This window comes from Xiphophorus couchianus, chromosome 6 (assembly GCF_001444195.1).
Source record: "Xiphophorus couchianus chromosome 6, X_couchianus-1.0, whole genome shotgun sequence".
Lineage (NCBI taxonomy): Eukaryota > Metazoa > Chordata > Actinopteri > Cyprinodontiformes > Poeciliidae > Xiphophorus > Xiphophorus couchianus.
Window position 1 is genome coordinate 26,009,601 of NC_040233.1, and position 25,928 is coordinate 26,035,528.

The window sequence follows — 25,928 nt, forward strand, 5'->3', positions numbered from 1 at the left end:
GGATTTATTTTCACTGCATCTTATCGTCTAAGCACTTAGAAAAATCAATACAGAAACAAACACCAGGTCAATAACTGTAGAGAAACTCTTCTTTTGTGTTGAGTCAGTCTTTCTTTCATCCATATGTTCTCAATTATTACCCCTCTAATTACTAGGCTCATTATTTTATCACTTCAGCACCTTGAAGTCAGTCCGTTTACTCAGAGAGAGAGTTTAAAACGGAGCATGGAGCGCGCCTGGCAGCCGGCTCCTCTGCTGATATTCTGTGACAGGGTAAACGGAGCATCGAAGCGGCCGCTTTGGGAAACTCCTCTGGGTTTATTTAACCTCCTGGCCCAATCCCGACCGTCACTCCGCCTGTCTGAAGCGCAGGCAGGCTGCTCTATATTCAGCTCATACCAAGAAAGGGCTTGGATCAGCAACAAACACAAAAATCAACAATCTGAGGTTGCCTTCATAACAAAAACTCAAAATCTGCAGAAAACAGGTTGCTGAGTTTCAGCTAGAACGTCTGTGTTGGATTATTAAAATAAGAAAATTAATTATTTTAAGAATAACGCACACAGAGATCCTAAAACCCTCCATGGTCGACACAGAAACACAGAAATGTGCCGTTTCCATCACGCCGTGTTGGGCAGCTCGCGTTTCTGTCAAAGGATCTCTGTGTCTCCGTGTAATTTGTGGACAGAGTGAGCAATCCTGCCACAAAGCAACTAATACTGAACTTTCCTCTTTTTTTTTGTTCTTAGGTCCAGATGCGACTTTGCTTTTTAGTTCAAAGACATTTTAATGTCTAATGGAAAAAAGATCCCAGAGTCGTCCAGACTGTGGAGTCGTTTTGAGAAAAGAAAGAACATTTAAAGACAAAATGTAGCAAAAAGAAATTGCTGCAGAGCTCAGCCTACAAAGATAGAGCCTGAAGGAAGGAAGGCAGGAAGGAAAAAAGGAAGAAAAGAGAAAGAAGTAAGGCAGGAAAGAAGGAAGAAAAGAGTAAGGAAGGAGAAAAGGAAGAAAGAAGACGGAAGGAAGTAACAAAGGAAAAGACTAAAATGAGAGAAAGAACACAAGGAACTTCAGTAAAAAGGAAGAAGGGAACATGTAAAGAAGGGATGAAGGAGGAAGCAAAGGTTGCAAGACAGCAAGTTAAGAGGAAGAAATACAAGAAAGAAGGAAGCTTTAGACAATGGATAAGGAATAGAAAAAGAAAACACAGACGTTTTCTAAACTCAGATTTACTTTTCCAGTTTTTCCAGACAGTATGGTATCTGTCTTTACCTTAAATAAACATCTGGACACAAAAACTGCAACACAGTCATGTGACTTTTTTCAGCTTAACATTTTAAATATCGACCAAATACTGAAAAGCATCAGAGTTCAGAGATTATCAGCAGATACTGGAAACAGAGTTCAACCAGTTCAACTCAAAACTGAACTGATCGTTTTCCAGTTTGAACAATAAAGAAACATTCAATAGCAAACTGGCAGCCAAGATAAATGAAGTATTTTCTATTAAATTCTCAGAGAGCAGAGCTAATAAAGGTCACAGATAAGCTGACTTATCAATAAAAAAGAAACTGGTCTCATTTTATAAAAAGAAGATGGAAAGAGAAGGAAAGAGTGAATGAGGGAGGAAGGGCATATGGGAAAATAATCAACAAGTCTGAGGACAAGCTGCCGCTTTTCCTGGCAGACATCACACTTTCTGAATCCGTATAAAAGCTGATAATTTAAGACATGACTGGGCTGCAGTGGCCTCAATCACAAAGCGAAAGCACCAGAAAGCTTCTGGATATTATACTCTGAAGATTCCAGTGTGAGCTTATAAATGTGTCCCAGTGTGAAGAGCCAGACATTCCTTCCAGCCTTTAAAAAGCTCCAGAGGAATATCAGAGCCGAGCGAGTCACAGCTGCCAGGAGACCACCAGTCATGTTCAGAGGGGCAAACACCCTCATGCATGTTTTATGTTCCTCCTCTCTGTCTTATCTGGCTCCAGATCTACGTCAGCCCGGATCAATGGAGAGACGAGGATGCTTCGAGGCTGACATCAAAATAAAGACAGCTTATATTCACTCCTCCAGGGCATCAATCTGGACTTTAGCAGGGCCAAAATTAATCCAGCAGGCCCAAATATCTTACATATATTTACCTAAATCATATAGTTAGTGGTGCTGAACTTCACCAAATCACTCATTACTTGTCATGTAAATTTGTTATTTTTTATTAGTACCTGTTTGAACTGAGCAGTGAGTATTTCCCACTGCACTTGAACGCACCTCACGCAGCAAACTGATGCATGCAGGAGGAGGCTAAACGCTGCGCTGGGTTAGCTGGAGGTAAGATGTGCAACAATCTGGGTCCAGATTTAAAACATTTTATTGGTTAACTCACATTTCATAACGTATATATTTGTGTCTGTTTGAGTGGATATGTTTTTTCTTTCATTGTGGGTTATTGTCTGGAATATTGGATAAGAAATTAAATCATATTTAAATATACAGTAAACTAATATACAGTAAGTTCTTGTGTTATGCAACGTTAGCTTGATTTCACACAGTTGTGCCAGGGTTTTTTTGGTTGTTTGTTTGATTTTTTATAATTTTCTTTACTTTATATGTATTTTCTTGTAAAGGGAGATCAGATTATTCTGTGTTTCTGATCATTTCAGTGCTAGATGAAAATAATACAAATATTTAGACGTTACAGAAAACCAAATCACTCACCAACCCCTCAAATGCTTCAATGCTGCTAGGAACAATGACATTCAAAAGAATTTGATAAATCTTTTGAATATCAGCTGGCTCTCAGTTCATTTTTGCACTTTTTATTGCAGCTATATGCATATTATAAACAAACTGAGAACTTTATATAACTGATGTGAGTTACAATGGTAACAACAAAGAGCCTGGACCTCCATAAACCTTCAAATAAATCCTTTGATTCTCAAGTCTTCAGCACGTTCAGTAAACCATCACAGAAAATCACACCCACACCGTTTCAATGTTGGGTTTGCATTACAAAAACAAAGACAAGCAAATAAATTTCTCAGCAAATCTAAACTCTGACCCCAAGTTACAACAGCTTCTGCTTTCAGCCACCGTCTACGTTTTGTTTCAGATAACAGAATTTGACCCTGTGACCTCTGAGCGATAAATCACGGTTAGCTTCTCTGATGTCAGGTTCGCACTTTGAGCACTTCCAAAGACGATGAGAGGAACAGAGAAGCCAAACTTAGCCGGGGAGAAACATTGTCAGGATGACGAGTTCACAAAGGGTCAAGGTCTGAATTTACAACCGAAACCGTTTAATTGATCAATGTAAACAATGGCAGACAAAAAGAGGCACAAGTGAATAAAAACCATCAGGTTATTCAGCCACAACTCACTCTGTCTTTGTCGTCAGCCACGTCACAAAGCACGTCGTCCAGGTCGAGGATCCCGCCGTCGCCATGCTCCAGTCGGTGGACCTGCAGCCAGTAGTTTGCGTCCTGTTAAACAGGAAGACAAGAAACAAAAAGTGGTGAATAAACCCAATAATTACCATTCATACTGATTTATTTAAACCAAAAAAAAAGGTTCCTACACATTTTTCCGGTTAAATAATTTACGCCCTTCAAAATTCAATTTGCAAATCAAATTGAGTTCTCTTTCCCTTGAACATTTTGACCTTTTTCATACAATGGACAAATACTGATGGACGGAGGGACATAAACTAACCGAGAGACAGACTGACTGGATGGACGGACAGATGGATGAATAACAGAACCGTGAATGAACCTCCTCCATTCAAATATAAAATAAAAAAAACATTTCCAGTCAGGTCAGGAACATCTTAAACTTTAAAAACTTCTGACACAAGCAGGTGAACGTCTTCAAATGAGAACAAACATAACAGGATGGACTGATGGATGAAAGCGTAACTGGTACAAGAACTTAATTATCCTCTAAAAACATCACGGTGACTGAAATACAGAGTTTATCAGGGAATATGTACTTAAACATGACATTCATCTTCCCCAGATGTCACTGATGTTCACTGAGGCCTCAATAATCATCAGAGCTTGACAGGAATCCACAGCTACTGCACAGATAGACTTCCACAGCAAATGTTTTGACATTTAGAAATGCAAAAAGACCAGAAATAAAGATCTTTGTTATCAATATATCGAAGACGGCAGGAATAACTTCAGGTATGCATTTAAGGAAGAAATTATCAATAAATTGTAGACTTAAAGAAGGTGTTTAAAGGATTTACAATGATTGCACAATCAAGAATGTTTATCCAAGGATTTTGATATGCAAAATGTCTGCCTTTGTGTAATCACTCATGAGAACAAACAAGGTCTCGCCCTGGTTAGCTTGTGTGTAATGTTCATTTGTGTTCGGCTGCAGAGCGTGCAGCATGTGGGCATCAGTTAACCTGGCAGGTACAGCTTTGCTAAACGCACGATAGACAGATGAGAAAGACAAGCAAAGAAGCAGAAAAAACATGAATACGGCGCTGCTTTTAATCAGCGTGAGGGGATTCACATGAAGGTTGTTAAACAACAACATGTTGCTGATAAAACGGGACAATGAATCCTTTTAGTGAGACTTTCATTTCTTCTTAAAATCAGAAACAGTCAGCAGATTGATTCATTTTACCTTAGAGGGAAATGTTTTAAAAAGTGCAAATACATGCAGGGTCCAACAAGTCTAAATGTAACAGCATGAAACTTATTTGGTTTCTTTTCTTTCTATATTGTGAATAAAGTGCAAAATTTAATCAGGATTCTTTGAATTATTTTTTCAAATATTTATAGCTAAATGCTATTTAGCTATAAATATAAATTGTGCTAGTTATCAGTATTGGACCAAAGAAAGCAAGGCAGTTGCAAACCTTTAAAATTGTGACACTTTTGATAGGCCAGATAGACTCAAAAAGTTGTAACAGCAGCTGCGTGGGGGGCCCAATTAAATTTTTTGTCATAGGGCCCAAGATTCCTGGCGGCGCCCCTGAGTCAGACACTCTGATTGTTCAAATATTTTAAATTCATTTGAAAAGTATGAATTAGTTGTAAAAGCGTTAAAGGTTTTAAACTTAGTGGTGGCAGGACTGTATAACTTCGTATATTTAATGTGGTTTATTGCCTCGTGCGTTCACACTCTAGCCGTAGAGCTGAAGCGTCTGACGCGTCTCCATATAGACCTTGAATGCAAACCAGTCTCGCGAAACGATAGGTGTAGAGCAAAATGTCACGCTCCTGAATTCCATGGTGCGTTCACACGTGTGTCAAAAACGCGTCCGACGCTTCAAGTTCGACGCGTGTTCACTTTGAATGCAGACGCTTGACGTAGCGTTTCGCACGCCTGCTATACATGCAAAGATTATGTGGAAGCGCGTAGAGGGCGCGTCAACTGTAGGCGTTTTGCGTTGGACGCTCTTCACAGGAGGCCCTCCGCAATTTTTATTGTTTTTTTTTTGTTGTTCATAGAAATTTTTTAAAATGGGGCCCTGTCAATTACAAAATTAATTATATTGTGTTTTCAAAAATTGTTTTTAGCAGTAAAAATGAAATGTTACCATTTCCCCTGTTCACATTTGCCCTGAACCCCCCTGGACCTACATGAAATGGTTCGTTCCTGCTTGGAGCGCTCAACTGTGACGGTGGTCAGCAGCACTCAGTGGAAGGCAAGAACGACTGTGGTCGTTCCCAGTGCTTCTCCCAGTGCTATTTAGAAACAACTAATCAGAGACAGGAGAGGTTTAGTGCTGTCAATCACAATCTCATGTGGCTGCTCATCCCTATGGTGCAGCTAACGCAGCCTGTTGTTTAATGTCCAGTCTAGTTAGCATAGCTACCAATCACAGCAGATAAACATTTTTCCTGTAATGATAAGTTGTTGAATTATAATTTGGCCTGTGACCGTCCCAGTAAAAAAAAATTTAAAAAGGATTTTTTTCTAAACTTCCAATCTCCCACTTCTGTTATGTTTCTGTACCAAGGAATCATGTTTGGGTTTGTTTGCTTACAGCCAGAACCGGATCACCGCATCACATTCAGCTCAAGATCGTTTGGCACCAGGCGTAAAACATGAATAAGACGTCTTCAATTTTAGTTTGTTCATAATGCACATAATACACTGCATTATGTACCAGTTTACGCATTTAATAATGGATGTCCTCAAATGTGGTTTGATTTTAAAATTGTTGAGCATTTAGAACAGACAAGTGTTGTCAACGATGCTTCAACCATTGTTTATGTCTTTATTTACCACATATGACTTCTTCTGGTGCAGAATTAGGCATAAAAGTAGAATAAAATAAGACATGCCCTTTCAGACTGCAGACGCTTTGAAAACTACGTATACGCATTTGATTTTGTACAACAAATCAGATTTTTTTGGAGGTGAAAAAATCAGAATCATGTTGTCCAAACCACCTTGAAAAAGTCAGACATGGGACACATTTGTCTGCTGTGTGACTTTAGTCTAAAAGCAAAAAATTTCAAAGGAATCACAGTTCAAACAAACAGGATGAGAAGACCTTTCATGCATCTGGAACACAGTAAAGCGAAATCTGCCATAAAGTTCAGTAGAAACGGTTTGCCTTAAATCAGAGTAGCCCAATCCCAGATACCATTTTGCCACTAAGGAATCATTTCTCCATCACACCTGAGTTCCCTCACCAGCAGTTCATCCAGCTCTGCAGAGGCTCGGTAACAAGACATTCATGTGGTTCAGGTGTGTGTTGGAGAATGGGATGCCAAATCTGACTGATAGTTTCCAGCCCAAATAAAGGGCTCAACCTGAACACAGTGGAACATAGTGACACTTTATTAACCAGTGACTATTAATCAATGATGATGTCATGTTCGACAGATTCTTACCACTGCGTTGTTCAAAAGTCAAACATTTTAAACTTTTGAAACTCAGAAACTTCTATGTTTTTCCTAGAAATTTCTGAGATGAATCTAAAGTTCTGGGGGGGGGGTTTCTCCCTGCAGTAACCCTAATACGTTGTAGATAAAACGAGTACAAGGACACAGCATTTGAATTGAATATTCTTATCAGCACTTCCTAAAAACCCACCAAATGTTGTGAAAAGCAGCTCAAATTTTAACAATTTGCCCTTTTTTCGAACCTCTCCAAAAGCAGCTCAATTGTGGAGAAACTCGCCCAATCTGGCAACACTGGTTGGAGAAGGGATGCATCTAAAAGTTGCAAGATCTTTGCTCTCCAGGAGTGGGCTTGAACATAGCTGCCTTAAAACATTCAGAGCTGCAAACATGTTTTATACCAAGAATCCTATTGTTGTTGTTTTGGTTTCAACCAATAAAAGATTGAATTCTCTTCCCACATTGTGCGAGTCTCATGTGAAGTTTATTCTGTTTACAGGGTCACATCAAACAGTGTGTAAATATGCATGTGCGTGTGTGTGTGTGTCATTCTGCAAGGCCAAGTTTATCGTGCAAAAATAGCTCACAGCAAATTCCCCATGACCAACTGCAAACAGAGGACACATAGTAAACACGTCAAAAAGCCTGACAGAGACAGAAAAACGAGTCACACCGGGTCAGCGTGGAAATAACACATGTCACATACCCACAATCTCACTCTCACCTGTTCCATTTGGTAGCTAATAGAGATTTACACACGGCCCTCGTCTGAAGGGGACACTAAACGACAAAGGACAGATCTGGAGCTGGATCACAAGAGCCATCGCCTATTGTAGCGCTCATCTGTCCAACAGCAGACCTGGAAGGAGGCCAAAGGCAGGCGCTGGAACAGTCGGCAGGAAGCCCAAATTCTGATTTAAGGCAGACAAGCCAGCCTGCAGAGCTCGCTGTGCAAAATAAAAAGACCATGCAGCGCGCTAACATCTGATTAAAATGTACCGTCAACTGTACAGTAATGAAAATTCAATAAATAATAGTGAGCTCATTATAGTTTAAGAGTGCAGACTGAAAACAAGTCATTCCAATAACACAAAATATAGTTTTGTGTTGTAGTAAAAATGGAAGCATTAGCAACAGAAGCAGGAAACATCAAAGAAGAGTGAAATATGACTCACAATAAGATGAATATTAAATGTATGAATCATGAGGAAAGAACATTATTTGGAAATATTGATACAGCATTTCAAGACATCAGCCGGGAAGCTAAAGCTTTGGAACAACTGGGATTTCTATAAGTGGGAAACGACCCTAATTATATTCCTAAATGAGTTACATAATGACCTGAAGATAATAACTTCGAGGTTTTTGAATGGCCATCACTAAGATCTGACTGAATTATTTTAGGAGTGTTTTCACACTTGATAGTCTGATAGATTCGGTTAGATTCATCCATCCATCCATCCATTTTCTGTTCACCCTTGTCCCTAATGGGGTCGGGAGGGTTGCTGGTGCCCATCTCCAGCTACGTACCGGGCGAGAGGCGGGGTTCACCCTGGACAGGTCGCCAGTCTGTCGCAGGGCGGTTAGATTCATTTGTTGTGTCAAACAAACCAAAACCCTTTGAGCAACCTGTTCCCCTCCTCGCCTGTGGGGGCGCTGCACCAAGGACCGCTGAAGGAAATGACATGAAAGCCTCTGAAAAAATCACTGAGCACAACTTCCTTCCTCACAAAATGTAAACCAAGATAGAGTAGAGTTAGATTTTAGCGGTTGTAGAAATATCTACTGGAAGCGCTAGGCTAATGCATTTGTTTTGGTTGTATTTACCCAGAATGCACTGCAGTCAACTTGCTGCTTTTGGAGGATCTCTGGTCTACTTAATGTTCATATATGTATTCAAACCTACAGTAAGGTTGCAACTAACAATTGTTTTAGTAATCGATTATTCCATGGATTAATCAATTAGTTGGACTTTTTATTTAAACACTTAAGCTTATTTTTTACACAATATTAGAAAGACCAACGTTCTAAGATTGTCATAAGGGGAAAATCGGGACAAAATAAACGTGTAATGTGAACTATTGCATCAGGTAGTCGATGTGCCCATCTTCTCTATTTCAATATAATTATTACTGAAGGGCAACATAATATACAGACTTCATAATCTGCAGTCTTTTGGTTGAATGCAGTATTTATTTCCACTTTGGCTTTATGTTGTTTAGTTTTTATTCAAGTAAATCTTTTGTTAATGGAGACTGAGAATCCATTTTATTTTTATTTGTTTTGTTTATTTTGTTTATCAGCTCCAGTGTTAAGTGTTCTTTTGAAATTAAAGTGTATCTAACTTTGGCAGGAAATCACATGCATTATTACGTCATTTCCATTAAATCAGTGTAAAAAGGTCTTCAAACAATATTATCGTTTATCGCAATAATCTTTGAGACAATTAATCGTTCAGCAAAATCGTTTACCGCTCTGACATTCTTTCAGCAAATGGTCTTTAGGAGTTTGTATTACTCCAGTTAATGATTAATAGATTACTAAAATAGTTGATTTCAAAAATCGATTAATCATAATTATTTGATTAATCGTTTCAGCTCTAGACTAAACACATAATATTATTTAAAAATGTTGGATATCACAAAAAATGTTTTGTGATATCCTAGACAAATTAGACTTTGTCTAGGATTTAAAGCATCAGTGGGAACTTCACAGAAGCCTTCTTTGCACCAGGCTTTTTAAACCAAAACACCTCAGCATGCCCAACAGCAGAACAGAACTTAAGAAGAACTCCTGATTTGAAGCACAACACCGTTTCCCAGCACCGTAAACACAGCACAAACGTGGCAACAGCACTTGTGACCCATTCTGGCCACTTTCAGAACCTGAAAGGGTCTGTTAGCACCTGCTACGCTGCTGTGAGTAAACAAAAAGTGAAATGTCTCTGGAGGACCAGATTCCGGACGTGGAGTCGGGTGAAAGCGATAACGAGGTTCAGCAGAGCCAGAACACTGAAGACCATGAGGAGGATCCCAACAGCCTCTTCAACAATCTCACCTCATTCCAGGGCATTTACACAAACAACCAAATAATCGACAACGAGGTAAGGCAGAAAATAGGGGTGCACCAATTGCAGTTTTACGGCCGATTACGGATTACTGATCTTTAAAATGCTTGATAATGGCAGAAACTGATATTTTTTGTCTGAAATGTAGCTAAATTGTTCTTGATGCCACGTGTGCAAAGTCCCAACCCCAGCTCCCTGCAAAACATTGATCACTGACGATGACTAGCATTGGTTTTAGAAAAGTTGTCAACATATGATGCTAAATCTTAAATGTATTTGTGATATATAAAAGAAAAACGGACGCAGTGCTTTGTTAATAATTGTCCACACTACGACAAATAGATAATAAGGTAAAAAAAGGTTTTATTAAAATAAAAAAGAGAGGGTGAGAAAAGTAGGTCAGTTATGCTAGCTTGACTTTGAAAACCTTAACACATAGATGTGTTGTGGAATTTGGTGGCACAGCTAAAAAAAAAAAAGGCGACCCTCACACCGACGCAGACATGTTATCAGAAGAGTAGGCGTTTAAATTAGTTGATCAACCTCTGCTGTGCTCAGACGATCACCTGGAAACATGATACCGTAACCGACTGAATGTTCTGTTCTTTGTGTGGGAATTGTTTGCGTGGATTTTGGTGTTGAATCCTGATACACTAGTGGAGCTGCTGTCAGTCTGTTGCTATGGCAACCGGTCTGTGTGTATCGTAGCCAACAAAGAGCGAGCAAGAAGGAAAGTACTCAAAAGTGGTTTTGAGTTTTCTTCAACGGTTTATCTGTGTTATTTTTCAGTTTGCTGTGGTGAACTACATTAAATTAATTATACCAACATCTCCAGGTTTCATTTTGTTACCGCAGCAGCTCAGCCAGCAAAAGAATCGTCATTTTGCCCGCCAGTGTTGTGCGCATGGACGAAATTTTTAGAGGTAACATGTCTATATCAAGAAAGTCTCTGAGTTGGCAACAGTGGGGGGGATTATTGTAAACTGTGAATATGCAGACAAAACCTGTTGGGTGGGTGTATCAGTCAAACCTGTCTCACAGCAGAGCAATAAAGGACAGTATTTGGTCATTAGACTTTTGTTGAGGCAGATAAGATCGGATTCACATGGAAGTATTGACTGATCACCGAACTCCCAAAATTCAGAAAATATAGGACGATTTATCGGTGCACCACTACCAAAAACATTATTCTTCACTGTAGCTTCACCTAGAGGATTCGTTTTTAATGCAACATTAAAGAAATATGCTAATAAAATCGTACTGAATCTTTGTTCACAGCAAGCGAATGAAGCTGCAGAACGACAAGTCACTTACAGCCTGGTTTCAGAGGTGCTTGAACTGTTTCTAGAGACCACTTCACCAGACGAAGATATGAGCTCTGGCAGCGAAGACGATGACATTTTACAGGAGCTTTCAGGCCTGATTGATGATCTGTTTGAGGAAATGTTCTCATCGTCGTCTTCCAGTGAAAACACTGAGGCGGAGGACGGAGACGCGGAGGCGAGGGCAAGGGCTTTGAGAATGGCGGAGGAGGATGAGGCGGCAGGGAGAGCACCAGTGGCACCGGTGGCAGCAAACGAGGGTGAACAGAACAATTCAGAGGAAGTACAAAACCAGCAACAGGGAGAGAAAAAGAAGTGAAGCTACGAGAAGCAATCCTGTTCAAACAGATGAGGGAAAAGTGCTGATATTCTCTTAAGAAGATCATACAGAGTGTGTTTTGCCCTTGGAGGTCTTTAGAGAGGATCTAAATTTTTAACATTAAAAGCTTCTCTAATTTTACCAAAAATACTTTCTTCATCTTGTTTGTGGAACGGCGCCGCGGAGCTTCTGAAACATTTTCCACTGTTGTTGGAAATTGTCCTTTTGACATAAATATCCATATCTGACATTCTCACAAAGCTGAAAATCTCATCTGGTTATTGTGGTTTTACATCCGCCGTGTAACGGACCAAATGTTACGATTTCTGGAGTTTCAAATCAACAAGTTGTTCTGCTAGTAAATGCTTTAATCTGACAAGATCTTATTTTAATATTTTGATTTAGTTCAGTTTTAATATAAAAAAAACAGCCATGAAAGACCTTTGTCTCTTCCTCTCGAATATATCATTACACAGCAGATAATTCAACTTATTACCAGTAGATAAAGATCTACAGTTTACATCTGCAGCTAATTATTATTTTAATAATACAGTTTTATACAGGATTTTCTCCTTTACTTACTTCTTACATTAATATGTCGTTATATTACTTGAAAATTGTCTCAAATCAACAAAATTATTGTTTATTGCAACAACTTCTGGGACAATTTATATTCCAGAAATTGTGACAGACCTAATCAGAATATTTTGTGTTGTTGTTCATTATGATACAGACAAAAATGACAGCATCGTAAGAAGTTTGAATATTGATGTTGACCAAACACCCATGACAATGTGTGAAATATGATTTGTTTCTTTAAAAGTCACAAGTTTTGAAAAGCTGTTCAGCTAATCTGATCTGTGGTGTACGATTCGTTATAACATTTTACGTCCCACAATTCAGAATGATAACTGTAGACTAATGGAAACCTAGATTACATCAGTTCTTATCAGAAAAGGAGACACAAACTTGATTAGCATAACATGAAACTGCGGAAGGTGATCCATGAATAATAAAGAACATAATGGCAGTCAGTGAGTCAGTGCCTGAGCTTGGTTGTTGGGGTCAACATAGGATCTTAATCGACTCCCATTTCATTTAATCTTATTGCCTGCGATACCATCTGTTCCTATTCAACAAAACGCCAAAACACATTTATTATTTATGGGCAAATATGGGTTGAAGTTCATTGATGAATGCACCTGATTGTACAAATTTTTTACATTACATTATTTATTTAAACTTGCAGCTGAATTTTCAGTCTGCTTCAACCGAAGTTCTGGCTCCATTTGCACCAAAGCAAAACATTTTCCCCGATCGGTCAAATTTACAACAGCTACCTTAAAGCAAGGAGACGACATCCTGTCAGATCGAGCCTCGCAGTATGAACCATAAACACAAGCGCTGTGTGGAAACCTGCAGACGGCGGGAGTTCTTGGCAGATGGCTTTGTTTTTGTTATAATCTCCATCATTTGCCATGATGGGTTAAAAAGCCTCAGGTTATAGCTGTTAATGTTTCATCCATAAAATATTGTGACTTATTTTCTCTTCACCAGCATCTTCGCTGGGGAGTTTTGACTCGCTACATGCATCTTGTAAAGCATCAGTGCAGCTTTAATGCGGATCTGATCTACTTTTAACTCAAGCAGTTGAGCGTGACAACGTTTCAACGCGTTCCCCAGTGAAATGCATCGCTTGAAAAATGCATTTTGCTGCAGCTTTCTTCCCTTCCTCCCTCCACATTTAGAAAGATGGAGCTGAAAAGCGACTCTAGGGACACAGAAGATCTGAGGGAATAATTAAGTAATTGTAGATTAAGGGTTTTAGAGCAGGGAGGGATTTGTTTTAAACCCAACCAGAAGGAGAAACTGGGATGAACACAATTAAAGACAACGAGATATAAAACAACATGACACTTATCTCATGGTGATTAAAATAAAAAAATAAAAAAAACCACAACATGATACAATCGGGGACAATGGATGCCGCATCCTCACCGCAGGCAGCACTAATAAGCTGTGGATTAGGAGCACACAGCAGGCTTATTGGCACCAGAGCGTGCTGATGGTGTGTGTCCACACACAACCTGTGGAAGAGCTTACATCACCCTGACTATCTGCAACAGGCATCTGCAATTAGACCGGAGGATTTGGATGCCTGCAGCGGTTTCTGGGGCAACGTAGCAATGTATTTATTTTATCATTTAAACCTGCAGCTGTCTCATGTTCATGTTTTACAAGCAGAGAGCAAAAGCATTCGGTTTTTCTATCTGAAAATTCAGAGAACATCAGTGGGAAAACCCAAACAAACTGATGCAAGACAAAAAGATTTATCTTAAAACGGCTTAAACTGTTCTACTTTTATCAGGTAAAACTATTTGGAGTCGCTGCTTTCATCTGAAAAGTAACTAACTAACAGTGCCTGGTGGAGGCTTCTTCCACACATCACTGAAAAACATAGGTTTAATTGTGATGACTCAATTATTGAAATAATTGTCAGCTGCTCTCGTAATTGAGCAATCAATAATCAAATAATTGGAGTATACAGACTCTAAAACACAGTCAAAGCTGTAACCAAGCCAAAACTGTACAGAAAATATGTACATTTCACATTTAAGATGAAAACACTTCTATGTCTTTAAAAATTATCTACCCAGAATTCCTAAAGTGACAGTTTCAGCTTCAAGTTCGGTAAAAAATTATATATATATCCAGTTATTAAATGGCAAATAAAAAATAATCACAAGATCAGCTCTTATCTGATCTTGTGATGTGAAAAACTTAGTCAAAGATTCTTTCATTGAACCATAATGACACCAGTGAAAAGAATTTGAAATTGCAAAATTTAATTAAAGTGTTACAAAACCTGTGCAACAAATGACAGGCGTTCATATTATAATAAAATAGCAGATTAGATTTGCGCATCCAGACAAGCCTGTGCTTTGTTCGCTGGGTAAAAACTGAGGCGCCAGAATCAAAGTCACTGCACAACAGGGAATACGTTTCACGTCTAAAAAGTTAGGAGGACATTTCCGATAGTCGCTGTAAATCCGATTTGTGTAGAAAGAGAATCTGCATAGGGAGAAATCTGCAGAAAACCTGATGTAATCTGCAAACAGCCTCCAAATGCTTTAGCATGAAGTTAATTTTTAAAAAGAATATGTCTTTTTGCTTTATCTGAATGTGAATTTCCATCCTAACTGCATCTCTCCTGTCCATATTCCAAACATTCCTCCCCATTTACATGCCAGAGCGGGATTCAAGGACTCTGAAATTCAATCTGCTTTACAGCCAGTCAGGAGTGACAGGAGAAGTAAGGAAGTTTCAAACAAAGCTGAAAAACACAAACAACTTGTCAAAGAGGAGAAAACGCAGCTAAAACTCTAAATAAACATTTACTTTTTTTAATTCACCTCCTGATATTTCTAATCTATTTTTATAAATTTAACATCAGACGAAGTAATATCTTCATGTCAGAGAAGTCCGCTCTGTGGTGGTGCATTTTCACTCATTTCCTCCAACTTGTTCGCACTGAGTGTTTTATCAGGGTCAATGTCCTCAGGTCGCAGCGCTATCACTCACTCTTTTGTCCTCGTATTGAACCAGTCAACCTTCCCCGACGCCGAACCCCATTTCGCCGAGTAACCGAGGCGAAGGGAGAACAGAACCAGACAGAAACCAGAGAGAAACCGCTGGCAAAAAGCAAACAGCCTAATGGCAACGAGGAACAATGTCGCCATTCACAGAAACTCTTATCTGATCCAAGCAGGTCAGAGCTTGACAGGTTAACATATTACGCTCTAGAAATAGTCAAAATTACGCCGTTTAGAAGTAGACATTATACTGAGGCAGGTAGGACATTTTATTTAGCACATTAAACTTTTAAAACTCTAAACAAGAAGGCTTCTGTTGCAGTGTGGGGGATTCACATCCACATGATAGGTTGGTGAATATAAACACATGGAGCTAAAATGGAAACCTGTGCAGAATGCATAAGAGCCTGCAGCCTGATTAACTTTATGAATAATGAAGAGTCACACAGAAGCATCACAAGTTCAGCTTTCCGTCTGTAGAGCAGCCTGAGAGAACAGAACAGAACGACGGAGGATGAAGCTGGTCTGCAGGGAGGCTGAGCAAGAACCAGGCCTTCACAGGAGAAGGAAAAAAGAAACTTTAAAAAGCTGAACTGTTATGCAACTTTTTTTTTACATCGCTATCGCATGGTTTAGTTTGGCTTTAAAAGGTAAAACCGTTTTCTAATTCAAGTTTTATTGCAGCACAGGGGCTCACAGTACGGCCTGTCACGATGGATCATAAACAGAAGTTATCACGATAAAAGATATTACCGTTTTGAGACCATTTTCAAATTATATATAAAAAATAAATCATTGAACTGGAGCTGGAGGACATTTTAAATATCCAAAATAAATTTTAAAAAACAAGCAAACAACAAATAAAATAAAATATGAAGACTCTCAAACAAAACTGTCCTTCCACAAAAGACCTAGCTGAGACCAAAGATCCAGACTGAAGACTTTTGTCATCCAGTTTCCAGTAGAAAGAGAGAAAAGAGAAAAACAAATCATACAAATGGAAAGAGCTTGTTTTGATTTATCATGTGATCAATTGATTTTTTGCTACTCTCAGTTCATGCAAATCTCCCAGTTATGTTCTGTCATAATTAGTTCATGCTTCGTCTTGCAACATCAGATCACAAAGGAATGAATCTTTTTCAAAATCTTCCTTTCAGACTCTGCAGATTTCAGCTTCGGATGCTGGTTTTATTTCTCTGCTCCATAAACATCCATTAGCTACAGAAAAACCTTCCCAAAAGTGTGCAGTCGATGTTAAACCACATGAGGGATGAAAAGGGTTTGAAAAAGGTGCTACATTACTACTCAATTGTAATGCAATGCATGTGCAGCTTTCAACAAAAAAGAAAAAAAACCCATTCCAACTGGCAAACGTGATTCAAACTATGAAAGGAGGAATGTGAGGATCTCTTTACTTTCATTTTAACTCAATTCAACTCTTTGAAGAACCTTGGATAATATGAGTTACAAGATTTTATTTCCCTTTAGGATTAATAAAGTGCTTTTGAATTGAATCGAGTTTAACAGACTGACTCATAATGGAGTTCGGCAGCATAGACACAACATCAATAAAAAAAGATATTAATGGCTGAATCCAATGAGAATTACAAACTTTCTATAAATACTTGGGTAAGAGATTCAAAATAAAAACCAATCAGGATCAACACAGATCCTTATTACTTCCTCCTGTGTGAAGGTCACCACACTGACCTTCACACAGGTTGCTGTTTAACCAACATGTCCTACAAAAATCAATGGGAATGTTTCCCCATGCAACACCAGCAGAAGGAAATAAACAATGAGTGTCACACTGATATTTTTTATTAAGCTCCTCTGCTGTCATCCTGCTTGTTTTTACTCAATGCCAAGGCGCTCTGTTTATTTCTTCTTTGTTCCAAAAAATAAAGAAAGAAATAAAATTCACAGCAGCTAAATCAATTATGTTTACTCACAGCAAATCAGAAATTAAAAGCAACATAAATACGTTGTAGAATGTTATCTTTCTAAAGCAATCCCTAACAGGGAAGGCATTTACCTCATGAGGAATGTAAATAAAAATAAAAATTAGTTCTGTGATTCCCTCCTTTGAGCTAAAGCAAACTGGGAAAATTCAAATCCCAAACTACAAATGCAAACTACAGAAGTTAATATCTAACTTTCTTTTGAAAAAGCATAAAATCTTTTTTTTATTATTTTTTAAAAAGCAGTTAAAACTTTGAACTCTTTCTTTTGTGATTCAGAAGAAATTTGAACCAACTTTAGTGGAGAATAGATAAATAAATTAAATGATTTGATATTTATAGACATATTTTGCCAATCAAGTCAGAATCCGTCCTACTTTTCCAGTTTACTTCCATTCCTTTTAAAGTGCATTAGGTTAATTTTGAGACAATAAAAACAAACATAAGCTTTTTGAAAAGTGGTGCTTCTTTTAAGCTTCATCAATTTTTACTCGCATTTTTTAGTAGAATCTGAAAAGTGTAAAAAAAAAAAAAATTACAGAAAGGCTAATTTAGGTTTTTGGGTTATAGGTTCAGTCACACAGGTTCAATGGTAACCCAGCAACAAATAATCAGGTTAATGCAAGTCATTCATCCGTTCTAACCAGCTGAACCAGATAATACAGGTACTTTACAAATACTCTAAAATATTAGAGATTCTTGTCAACTCAACTACTCAGTACTACATTAGACCTAAAGAAACATGAGCAGAAAAAAATTAAAACAAACTTTTTTATATTTAACAAGAATTTCACTCACTGAAATTGTCAGTCTCTTAAAACGGGGAGGAAAATGTAAGACTCATACCACAGCGTCGTCTAAAGTTACACTCAGACAAGTCTACAAAATCTCTCCTGTCTCACGTGTCTCTGGTTCTGCCATTGACTGACTTTCTTATTTTTATAGGAAGACGTTTTCAAACAAGTTGAGATCTAAGATCGCTAATAAAACCTTTGGGATTCCACCAGGGTCGGTTCTGGGTCCATTATTATTTGTTTTTACATGCTCCCTTTATCTGCCCGTATGTCATCTTTAATGTCACTTCTTCCATCACTTTTATGCAGATTATATTCAACTGTATATGACTTTTAAACCTCATCAGATTGATAGGCTGTCACAGATCAGCGATTGTCAGTAGCTAAAACCAAAAAGACTTAGACCCTGTCGTTCCTTCTTTTTGTCTAACTCTTAGGGCCAGGATTCATTGGTGTAATGTTTGATTATTCAATGTTTTTTGACTCATGTAAAATCTGTCTTGTTCTCATTTTTTTTGTTTAAGGAACATTTCTAAAACGGTCTGCTGTTTAGGTGAACAGAGGTATTTATAGTCCTCCACATCTACTTCTTCTCCCATGATGGAAATAGTGTTCGACCTTTACCCTGTTTCTCTTCAAATCAACAGTTATCTCCTGTGTTTTGCTCACATTCGGGATAAGATTATTGACACAAAGCAGCTGTCTGCACTCAGCTTCTTGTCCAGCTCTGATCCACCTGATGATTGCAGAGTCATCTGAGGATTCAGCTCAGTGAATATCCATGAGTTGGTAGATTTTTTCCCTGCGTTACTCTTCTGCACAACTTCCTCCCTCAAACAATCCTCTGACGTCTTCACCGAACAACTAGATTTATACTGAGGGTAAATTATGCTGGACTTTTAGAAATTTTTCTCTTTCCACTTCACAATCACAGGCTTATTTGAGTTGGTTTGGTACATAAAACCACAATAAAAAACATTTAGGTTTGAGGTCGTCGTTCAAAGGGTCTGTATACATTGTTTTTTCACCAGGGAAACCTCAACATTTACAGTCGAGCCTCGTATATCAGGAATAATTGTGCACCCATGTGAGTGAAACGTTGCTTTCCTTTCTTCTGCGCAATAGTTTAGTTGAACGCATGCACTGGAGTCTGACTTTTAGAAGAAACCAGGGAGGGGACACATGCTGAAACACAATAACCTGGTTTCTAACTTCAGTGACAGTGCGGCTCAGATTTCAAGGAGCAGCTCTGGTTATAGACACTGTGGTGGGGCAACAAGAAACCACACAGCCTGAACTGAGAGAGAAATTATCCCGATACCAAAGCGGCAAGCTGAAGCTAGCTTGATCTGCAGTGTTAGGTCATGTTTTGACAGTAGTGAATCTGGTAGTTGAGTTAATTAGTACCTCATCCGAGTCTTGAGGGTGTTTACTTTTATAGTTGTTACCAATTTATTTATTGTTTTTAAATTCTTCCAGAAGTCTAATTTTATCTGTAACTGTGCATTTTATGTTTGGAACCAGAAGCCAGCGTATCCAAGATCTAAAACACGTCATCGCCAAGACCTGAACTGCTTGATTATTAAGATACAAAGATACAAAGATGTCAAAGTGACGGCACAAGAATGCCACACGTGAAGAACTGATGAAACAGAAACAAATGCAGCAAACAAGTGCAGGCAGCTGACTCAGATCAAGAGAATGATGCATGGAGGCTGGACAAAGGAAAGCCGTCAGGCAGGGAGGGATCACAGTGTCTCGTCTGCTTCACGTCACAAGCCTCTACAAATTAAAAGCCTTCATTGTAAAATTCTGAACCAAAAATGTGGCAAAGTCAACCCCATCTCCACCTTCTGGATGAAAAAAAGCCAACCGTGATCAGACTGGAAGCGGTCCTAACGTCGCTGCGATTGATCGCTATCAGACGATCTGTAGTTCCAGTCCGATGGTTTCTGCAAGAATGTGACAGCAGGAAATCCTGTCTGTCAGAGGTGGAAGTTTTACCAAAATAAGAGGTTCTTCCACCTACTTCCCACAACATAAAAGAACCAATTAAAGTCTCAAAGACATTTTCTGTAAACCTAAAGCTTATAAAACTGGTACAACTTGTTAAACTTGTACATACTATGAGCTATGAAAACAAAAACCTTGAGTTGCATCTGCAGTTTGTTTACTTTGGTAAGAATCATTTGATGAGTTTGTGGACTTGGAACTTTTTTTGAGAAGAAATCTTAAAAGTTTAATTTATGTAAAAGACCTGGGGCCTATGTTTATTAGTTTGTTTTTTCCACCACATCCCATAATACTCAGCTCAAGCTTGCTTACCTGGTAGCTAATAAAACTGCTCTGGAGTTCATTTGGAACAAACAAAAAAGGTTGTAAAAAAAATAATTCATTACTATTTCTAAATATGGTAATGAAAATATAGTGTGTTTATAAATAGGCTTCCAAAATCAAACCTTAAATCATTTATATATTTTATATCAAAACAATCAAAAGTGAAGTACTTTTAAGTTAAGCTGGTCAGGATCTTTACCGTTACTTTTACCATTTTGTCCAAGTTTAATTTCTACTTTAACATCTGAGGATGTATTTTGAAAGTGATTAAAGCGATTGCATAAGAAAAACAAGAAAAAACTACATATATTTTTCACAAATGCTTACTTGTAAGGGAATCTACAATAATGTCTCTTTAAAGTTCTGCAGAAAGAACCCTATAAGATAGTAAGTAACTGTGGCTGATGGAAAAGGGTTCCTTTTTTCATTGCTTCTTGTTTGCCAAGGAGGCGGCCGGAGCTCATAGAGAGGGTGGGATAAAAATGATCCAAATGTAATCAATCATGTAGTCAGTGATGGCAAAGCTGCAGGCAAAACCACAGGAAACACCAACTGCTGTCAAGTAGAATTGTCACCTAAACGTCAAGCTTCCCAACAGGCGTGCATCTTTGTTGTATCGACGTTTTCAGAAACTCTGCGGTTCAAACCAATGTCCCCAAATGCACATTCAAGCCTCTCAGTCCAAGCCTCAGAAGTAGCCTCAAACTTGGCACAGAAAGAGGCCGATCCAGCAAGAGCTTTCTTTGGTGCCTTTAAAAAAAAAACTTTAAAAAAAAAAGTACCCCAGTTTGTCCCTCTGGACGGAAACCACCACCACCATGGAGATGAACTGACATCACCTCCACATGCAACATGAAGTTTTCATTTCAGCCAATCGGGGACAGAAGCGGGGAATGTGAGCGGGAAAAGAAACAATGTTTGAGATCCTGAGGGCTGTTTGTGGGTAGATGGAGGAGAGGACAGAGTCTGAAGCTGGAGGTAAGTCGACACAGAGACACAAAAAGGTTAAAAAGCTGAACCAAAATAATCAGATTCAACCGAATTTGATCTGTTGATGTTATTATAAGACCAACAATAAATAGCATCATTTATCAGCTAACAAGCAAAGCTAACAACTACTTAACTTGTGTTTTTTAGTCAACTAACGATGATGTCAAACAAAAGGTGGAAAATAAAGCAGTTAAGGTGAGGTTTGGTTTTGAAGCAATCCAGTGGAGGGTAAAAGAAATGAACAACATTTTGGTTTGTGGCAATAAAAATAAGGATTTATTTAGGGTAATCTTGGTGAGATTTCACATCATTTACTGTCTTTCTTTTCATATATCGGTTAAATACTGTTTGTTACACAGGGAGTTTGGATTCAGTTATTTACCAAAGCACTACCTTGGGTTGAGGTTGCCACTTAATACATCTTGGATTAATTAGTACCGGGTATTTTTCAGTAACGTTGTTGTTGTTATATATGCATGTGCTGTGTGTCGCTGTGGTTCTGTTTTTCTCTCTTTACTGCAGGCATAGAAGCAGACTTCTGCATTGTTTTCATGTATTCTCTATCTTTCTCTCTCTCCTTTATCTTCTCTTTTAACATTTTACCCTAAAATCAAAAGTTACAGCCAGAATTTTCATGATCTGTCTAAACCAAACCTCTCTGGTTATTTTTTGAATCTTAACTGTTTTCCTTACACATCATCCTTTGGCAGATGAGACCCCTTTGTGTCACTTGGCAAATACAAATTTAAATAAGCAAAGGTCACATGTGGAGTTCCTCACGGCTTTTTTCTCAGGCCAAATTTAATTGTTACTGCTCAGTAGAGAAGCCAGAAGCTGAGATAAGCAGAAACGATTGGCTCCTTTTGAATCATGACATTATTGTTTATTGTAGATTTCCCATAGAGATTGAAGATTACTTCATCAGTTCATTTGTTTGAAATTAGCGTTTTAATATTTCAAACATTTCTAAATGCATTTTTTGTGATCAAAATGCAATTTTCTTGCCAATTTGTTCTTTTCTTACAAATTAACTTGCCTTACTTGTTTTAAAAATGTTTTGTAAATCACATTTGATTAAACTCTACTAGCCAAGACAGTACAAAAAGAAAGAGAGCATTGAATATGACAGGCCGGATAAATCCCACCAACAATAGTTCAAAGTTTTGAGGCCCAACGGCTTAAGCCTACAGGATCTGTTGTCCATCACATTGCATTATACAATAAGAGACATAATTCCTTCATAAAAGATGGTTCAAGCCATACAATCCTTCAGGTTCAGACACGTTTTATATCAAACCCGCACACACCTTTGGCCATTATTCTCCTCATCCCAGTGCTAATAAAAGGCTTCTGAGAGGTGGGTTGAATTAAAACCAGCGACTTAGCCACGGCAAACAATCCAGCAAACAATCGGTCCCAACTGTCATCTGCGTCTGGCTAAAAACAACTCAAGTACGAGCCGCGCCTGATCCAGTTACAAAGTCTGACGTCATCAGTGGGATTTGGAGACGTATGAGGGGTAAAAGTAGTAGGAACAGTTGGCTAAAAGGCAAATATGAGATACAGTGCATGGGATTATTTTTGCAGAGTCAGAAACTCTGCAGTCTGGTGGCATCATGTGACCATTTGACAGTGAGAAGAACAGCTGGCATTTGCCGCTTCAGACATGAATCTTAAATCAAAAAAGTTCAAATACGTCAAGTTTTGCAGGAAGATATGTTCAACTCCAGCACTTTACGCAAGTTTCAACAGGTTGCTTATTGACTGAAATGAATAAATTTCCAATTCCTTGCGAACCATTATGTCACCGTGAATTCATCAAAAGCAAGAGCCCCAGTTTTACTGGAACAGCCTGCAGGTTAAGAAACATAAATGACAAAAACAACATCAGCAAAGATACAAGAAGGGGGAAAAAAGGTGGAACCAGAATGAAAAACCATGCACAGTCTTATTACTGTAACCTGTTTATAAAAGTTTATAAAGGCAGGTTATATTTGCCATCTGCCATTCCTACAGCTGTTGTGGCGACCCGATATGGTTGCATGCTACATCACCCCGAGGGCGCACAGTGGTTCAAGGCAAACAAGTTCAACATATGTTTAGAAAGCCGCAATTTACTGCATGCAGCTAAACAACCGGATTATAACTCAGAACACAAGTTAAAACTGTGAATCAGTTTCAGGATCCCCTGGTCTGCATGGAACGTTTAATGTGGTCAAATCGTAACTGTCATAGCAAAATTAATCTGTGTAGTATTCAGGCCTTCATGGACCTGAACTGCAAGCCCACTTAAGCGTGGGTAATATTGACTTAAAGTTTTATCCTGATGTTTTGTGGTACTATTGTAATAATGACAAAAATGAGGATAAGAACCATTTATTATGTCTTTTTTAGGTAACTGTGTGGCTGCGACTGCATGGCGCACCAATAACATCCCCACAAACTCAGATAATGCTCTTGAAAACCATTTGTAATATTCGTTCTGTATACACCCTGTGCATGCAAAATGATAATAAAGTCAGTCTAAGTCTAAGTCTATACTTCTCTTGGACAAGAGTCACATAAAAGTCTAGCTTGTTTCAATGAAAAACACACAGTAACTGCATTTAATTATTTAAATTTTTTATATTTATTGAAACGCCTATTGAACAAACAGTGGAGAAGAAGTAAAAAATAATCCCAACAAAACTGACATTTAGATTTTGCCGTGATGACGATAAATCAAAATTCTTACAAGCAATTGATTGCTATTAATGATAAATGGTGCAATAAATGGCCATTCCTACACCCTATAATGCATAACCAAATGTCTCAGGGTTTTGATGTTTATCTGGAAGTTGAATCAGCGCTCTGCTGTCGCACCGAACACTACAATTAAAAACGCCACTTCAGCCAAAGTTTTGAAATTAGGGAACATTTCTCCAAGTGAAGGAATCTGAAGACGTTGAGCTACAATTTGGAGTACCTCCAAATTATTTATCTTCACACAAAGACAAAGATTTATTTTTTTAAACCAAATAAATTGAAAGCAAATTCTCATTTTCAACAACAACCTGATCAGGAGACAAAAAAATATCATACAGCAAGAAAAACAATGGCTGTTTTCAATGGTTGAAACACGGATTCGGTTTAAAATCAGTTTGTCTCCTAAGCCTCAGAGTGTCCAGATATACCAAGTCCCAGCAGTACGACCTCAAGCTTTTATTGTTTAGATAACTGAGGAAATTATGCCCTCACTGTGGGATGTGGACATACCTGTTGACATCTTTGGGAACTTAACAGACTTGTATAAGCAGAAAATACACGTTCTTGTTACTGACGGGAACAAAAACATCTCACTGATGCATTACAGATGCAGCTGGGAGGCAGACGTTTGTTACAATGAGGATGGAATAACTTCTGGAAGTGGAAACAGGATTACTTACGACGCTGCTTATTCTGCATCCTATTAATTCTGATTCTTTCTCAATCATTTTTAAATGGAAACCACGAGAAGGCCTTCGTAAGGCGACAGATGTGCAAGCTACTATAAAAAAAGATGACAAACTTAGACCTTCAAAGATGTTAACATAAAAGAGAGGAAGGCTTCCTTCAGGACATGGTGGGGGAGGAAAGGAAACTGGGATGAAGGGATGAATGTGGGCAGAAGAGAGGAAGGAGCTCTGGGAGACGGAGACAGCTAATCAGTCGCTTCCCTCTTGTCTTGGAAAGGAGCCAGAGGGTGTTAGTTACAGAAAAATATTAAAATTTCCCTAGTATTTGATGAAGCCATGGTATGAATCTGACTTATAAAAGTCTCATGTGACTCATCTGTGAAGATTTAATTGAGAATTCCCATCTGGTTGCAAATATTAAAGGCAAATTCTGGACACTCAACACCCTGTTATGAGATGTTGAACACGTTTTTACCAAGTCCAGACGTCTAGTTTAGATTTGCACACACTAACAGCAGCAGTATGGATGCTTACGGTGCGATCTGCTCTCGTTTACCCTCTGCAAGTGCAACTCCGGTGACGTAAGAGGATAAACTGCAGGGCCGGGACACTGTCTGCTCCAGTGAAACACACGGATTTACATGGAAAGCAGGAAACTTTTCTGCACCCAAAGCACAATCAAAATGTCACTCATCTTCTTCCTCCAGTAGAAAACACAAAACACGCTTCAGTCAGTGAGTTACTGAGGCCGTTTCCCCACATGCAGGGCATGCAGGTGACTCCACATGTTAGTTTTAAATTTAGCTACATTCATTTGCTTTACAAATATGTTCCTACAATTACCGCATATTGTAGGAGCATGCTGCCTGTTTCTTTTCAAACCAAAACATTATATTGGGTTGAAACGGCAAAAAATAGTGTTTGGAATGCGATACAATCTTCATTTATAAAGCATTTTCTCCCAAAAATACAGTGGACCAAACCAAAACATGCAGAATGAGAATAACTCTTCGACTGCTCATAGGGAGCCAGCTGTACCAGGGCCACTAACGGTCCTAATCTCTGGCAGGAGTCAAAGTGGTTTTCTTTTTAATCTGTCTAGTCTGGATTTTGAAGATACGGGTATTTATGGAGTCTCTTTCTCCATGCCAGCTTTCCCAAAGCCTCGCTGGATGCTGAGCGTTGACTGCGTGTCAAACGGTGAAAAACAAGCCGAAAACACAAACAAGGCAGAGT

The 25,928-nt window shown here is 38.6% G+C and overlaps 1 protein-coding gene across 4 annotated transcripts in view; it reads right to left on the bottom strand.

The window, feature by feature from the left end:
* pard3ab (par-3 family cell polarity regulator alpha, b) overlaps positions 1-25,928 on the bottom strand; it is a 258,134-nt gene that overhangs the window by 211,776 nt on the left and 20,430 nt on the right. For all 4 annotated transcript variants that reach the window (XM_028019835.1, XM_028019834.1, XM_028019833.1 and 1 more), the window contains exon 2: positions 3,384-3,485. In XM_028019835.1, the coding sequence (XP_027875636.1) occupies positions 3,384-3,485 (102 nt within the window). The remainder of the gene's footprint in view (positions 1-3,383; positions 3,486-25,928) is intronic.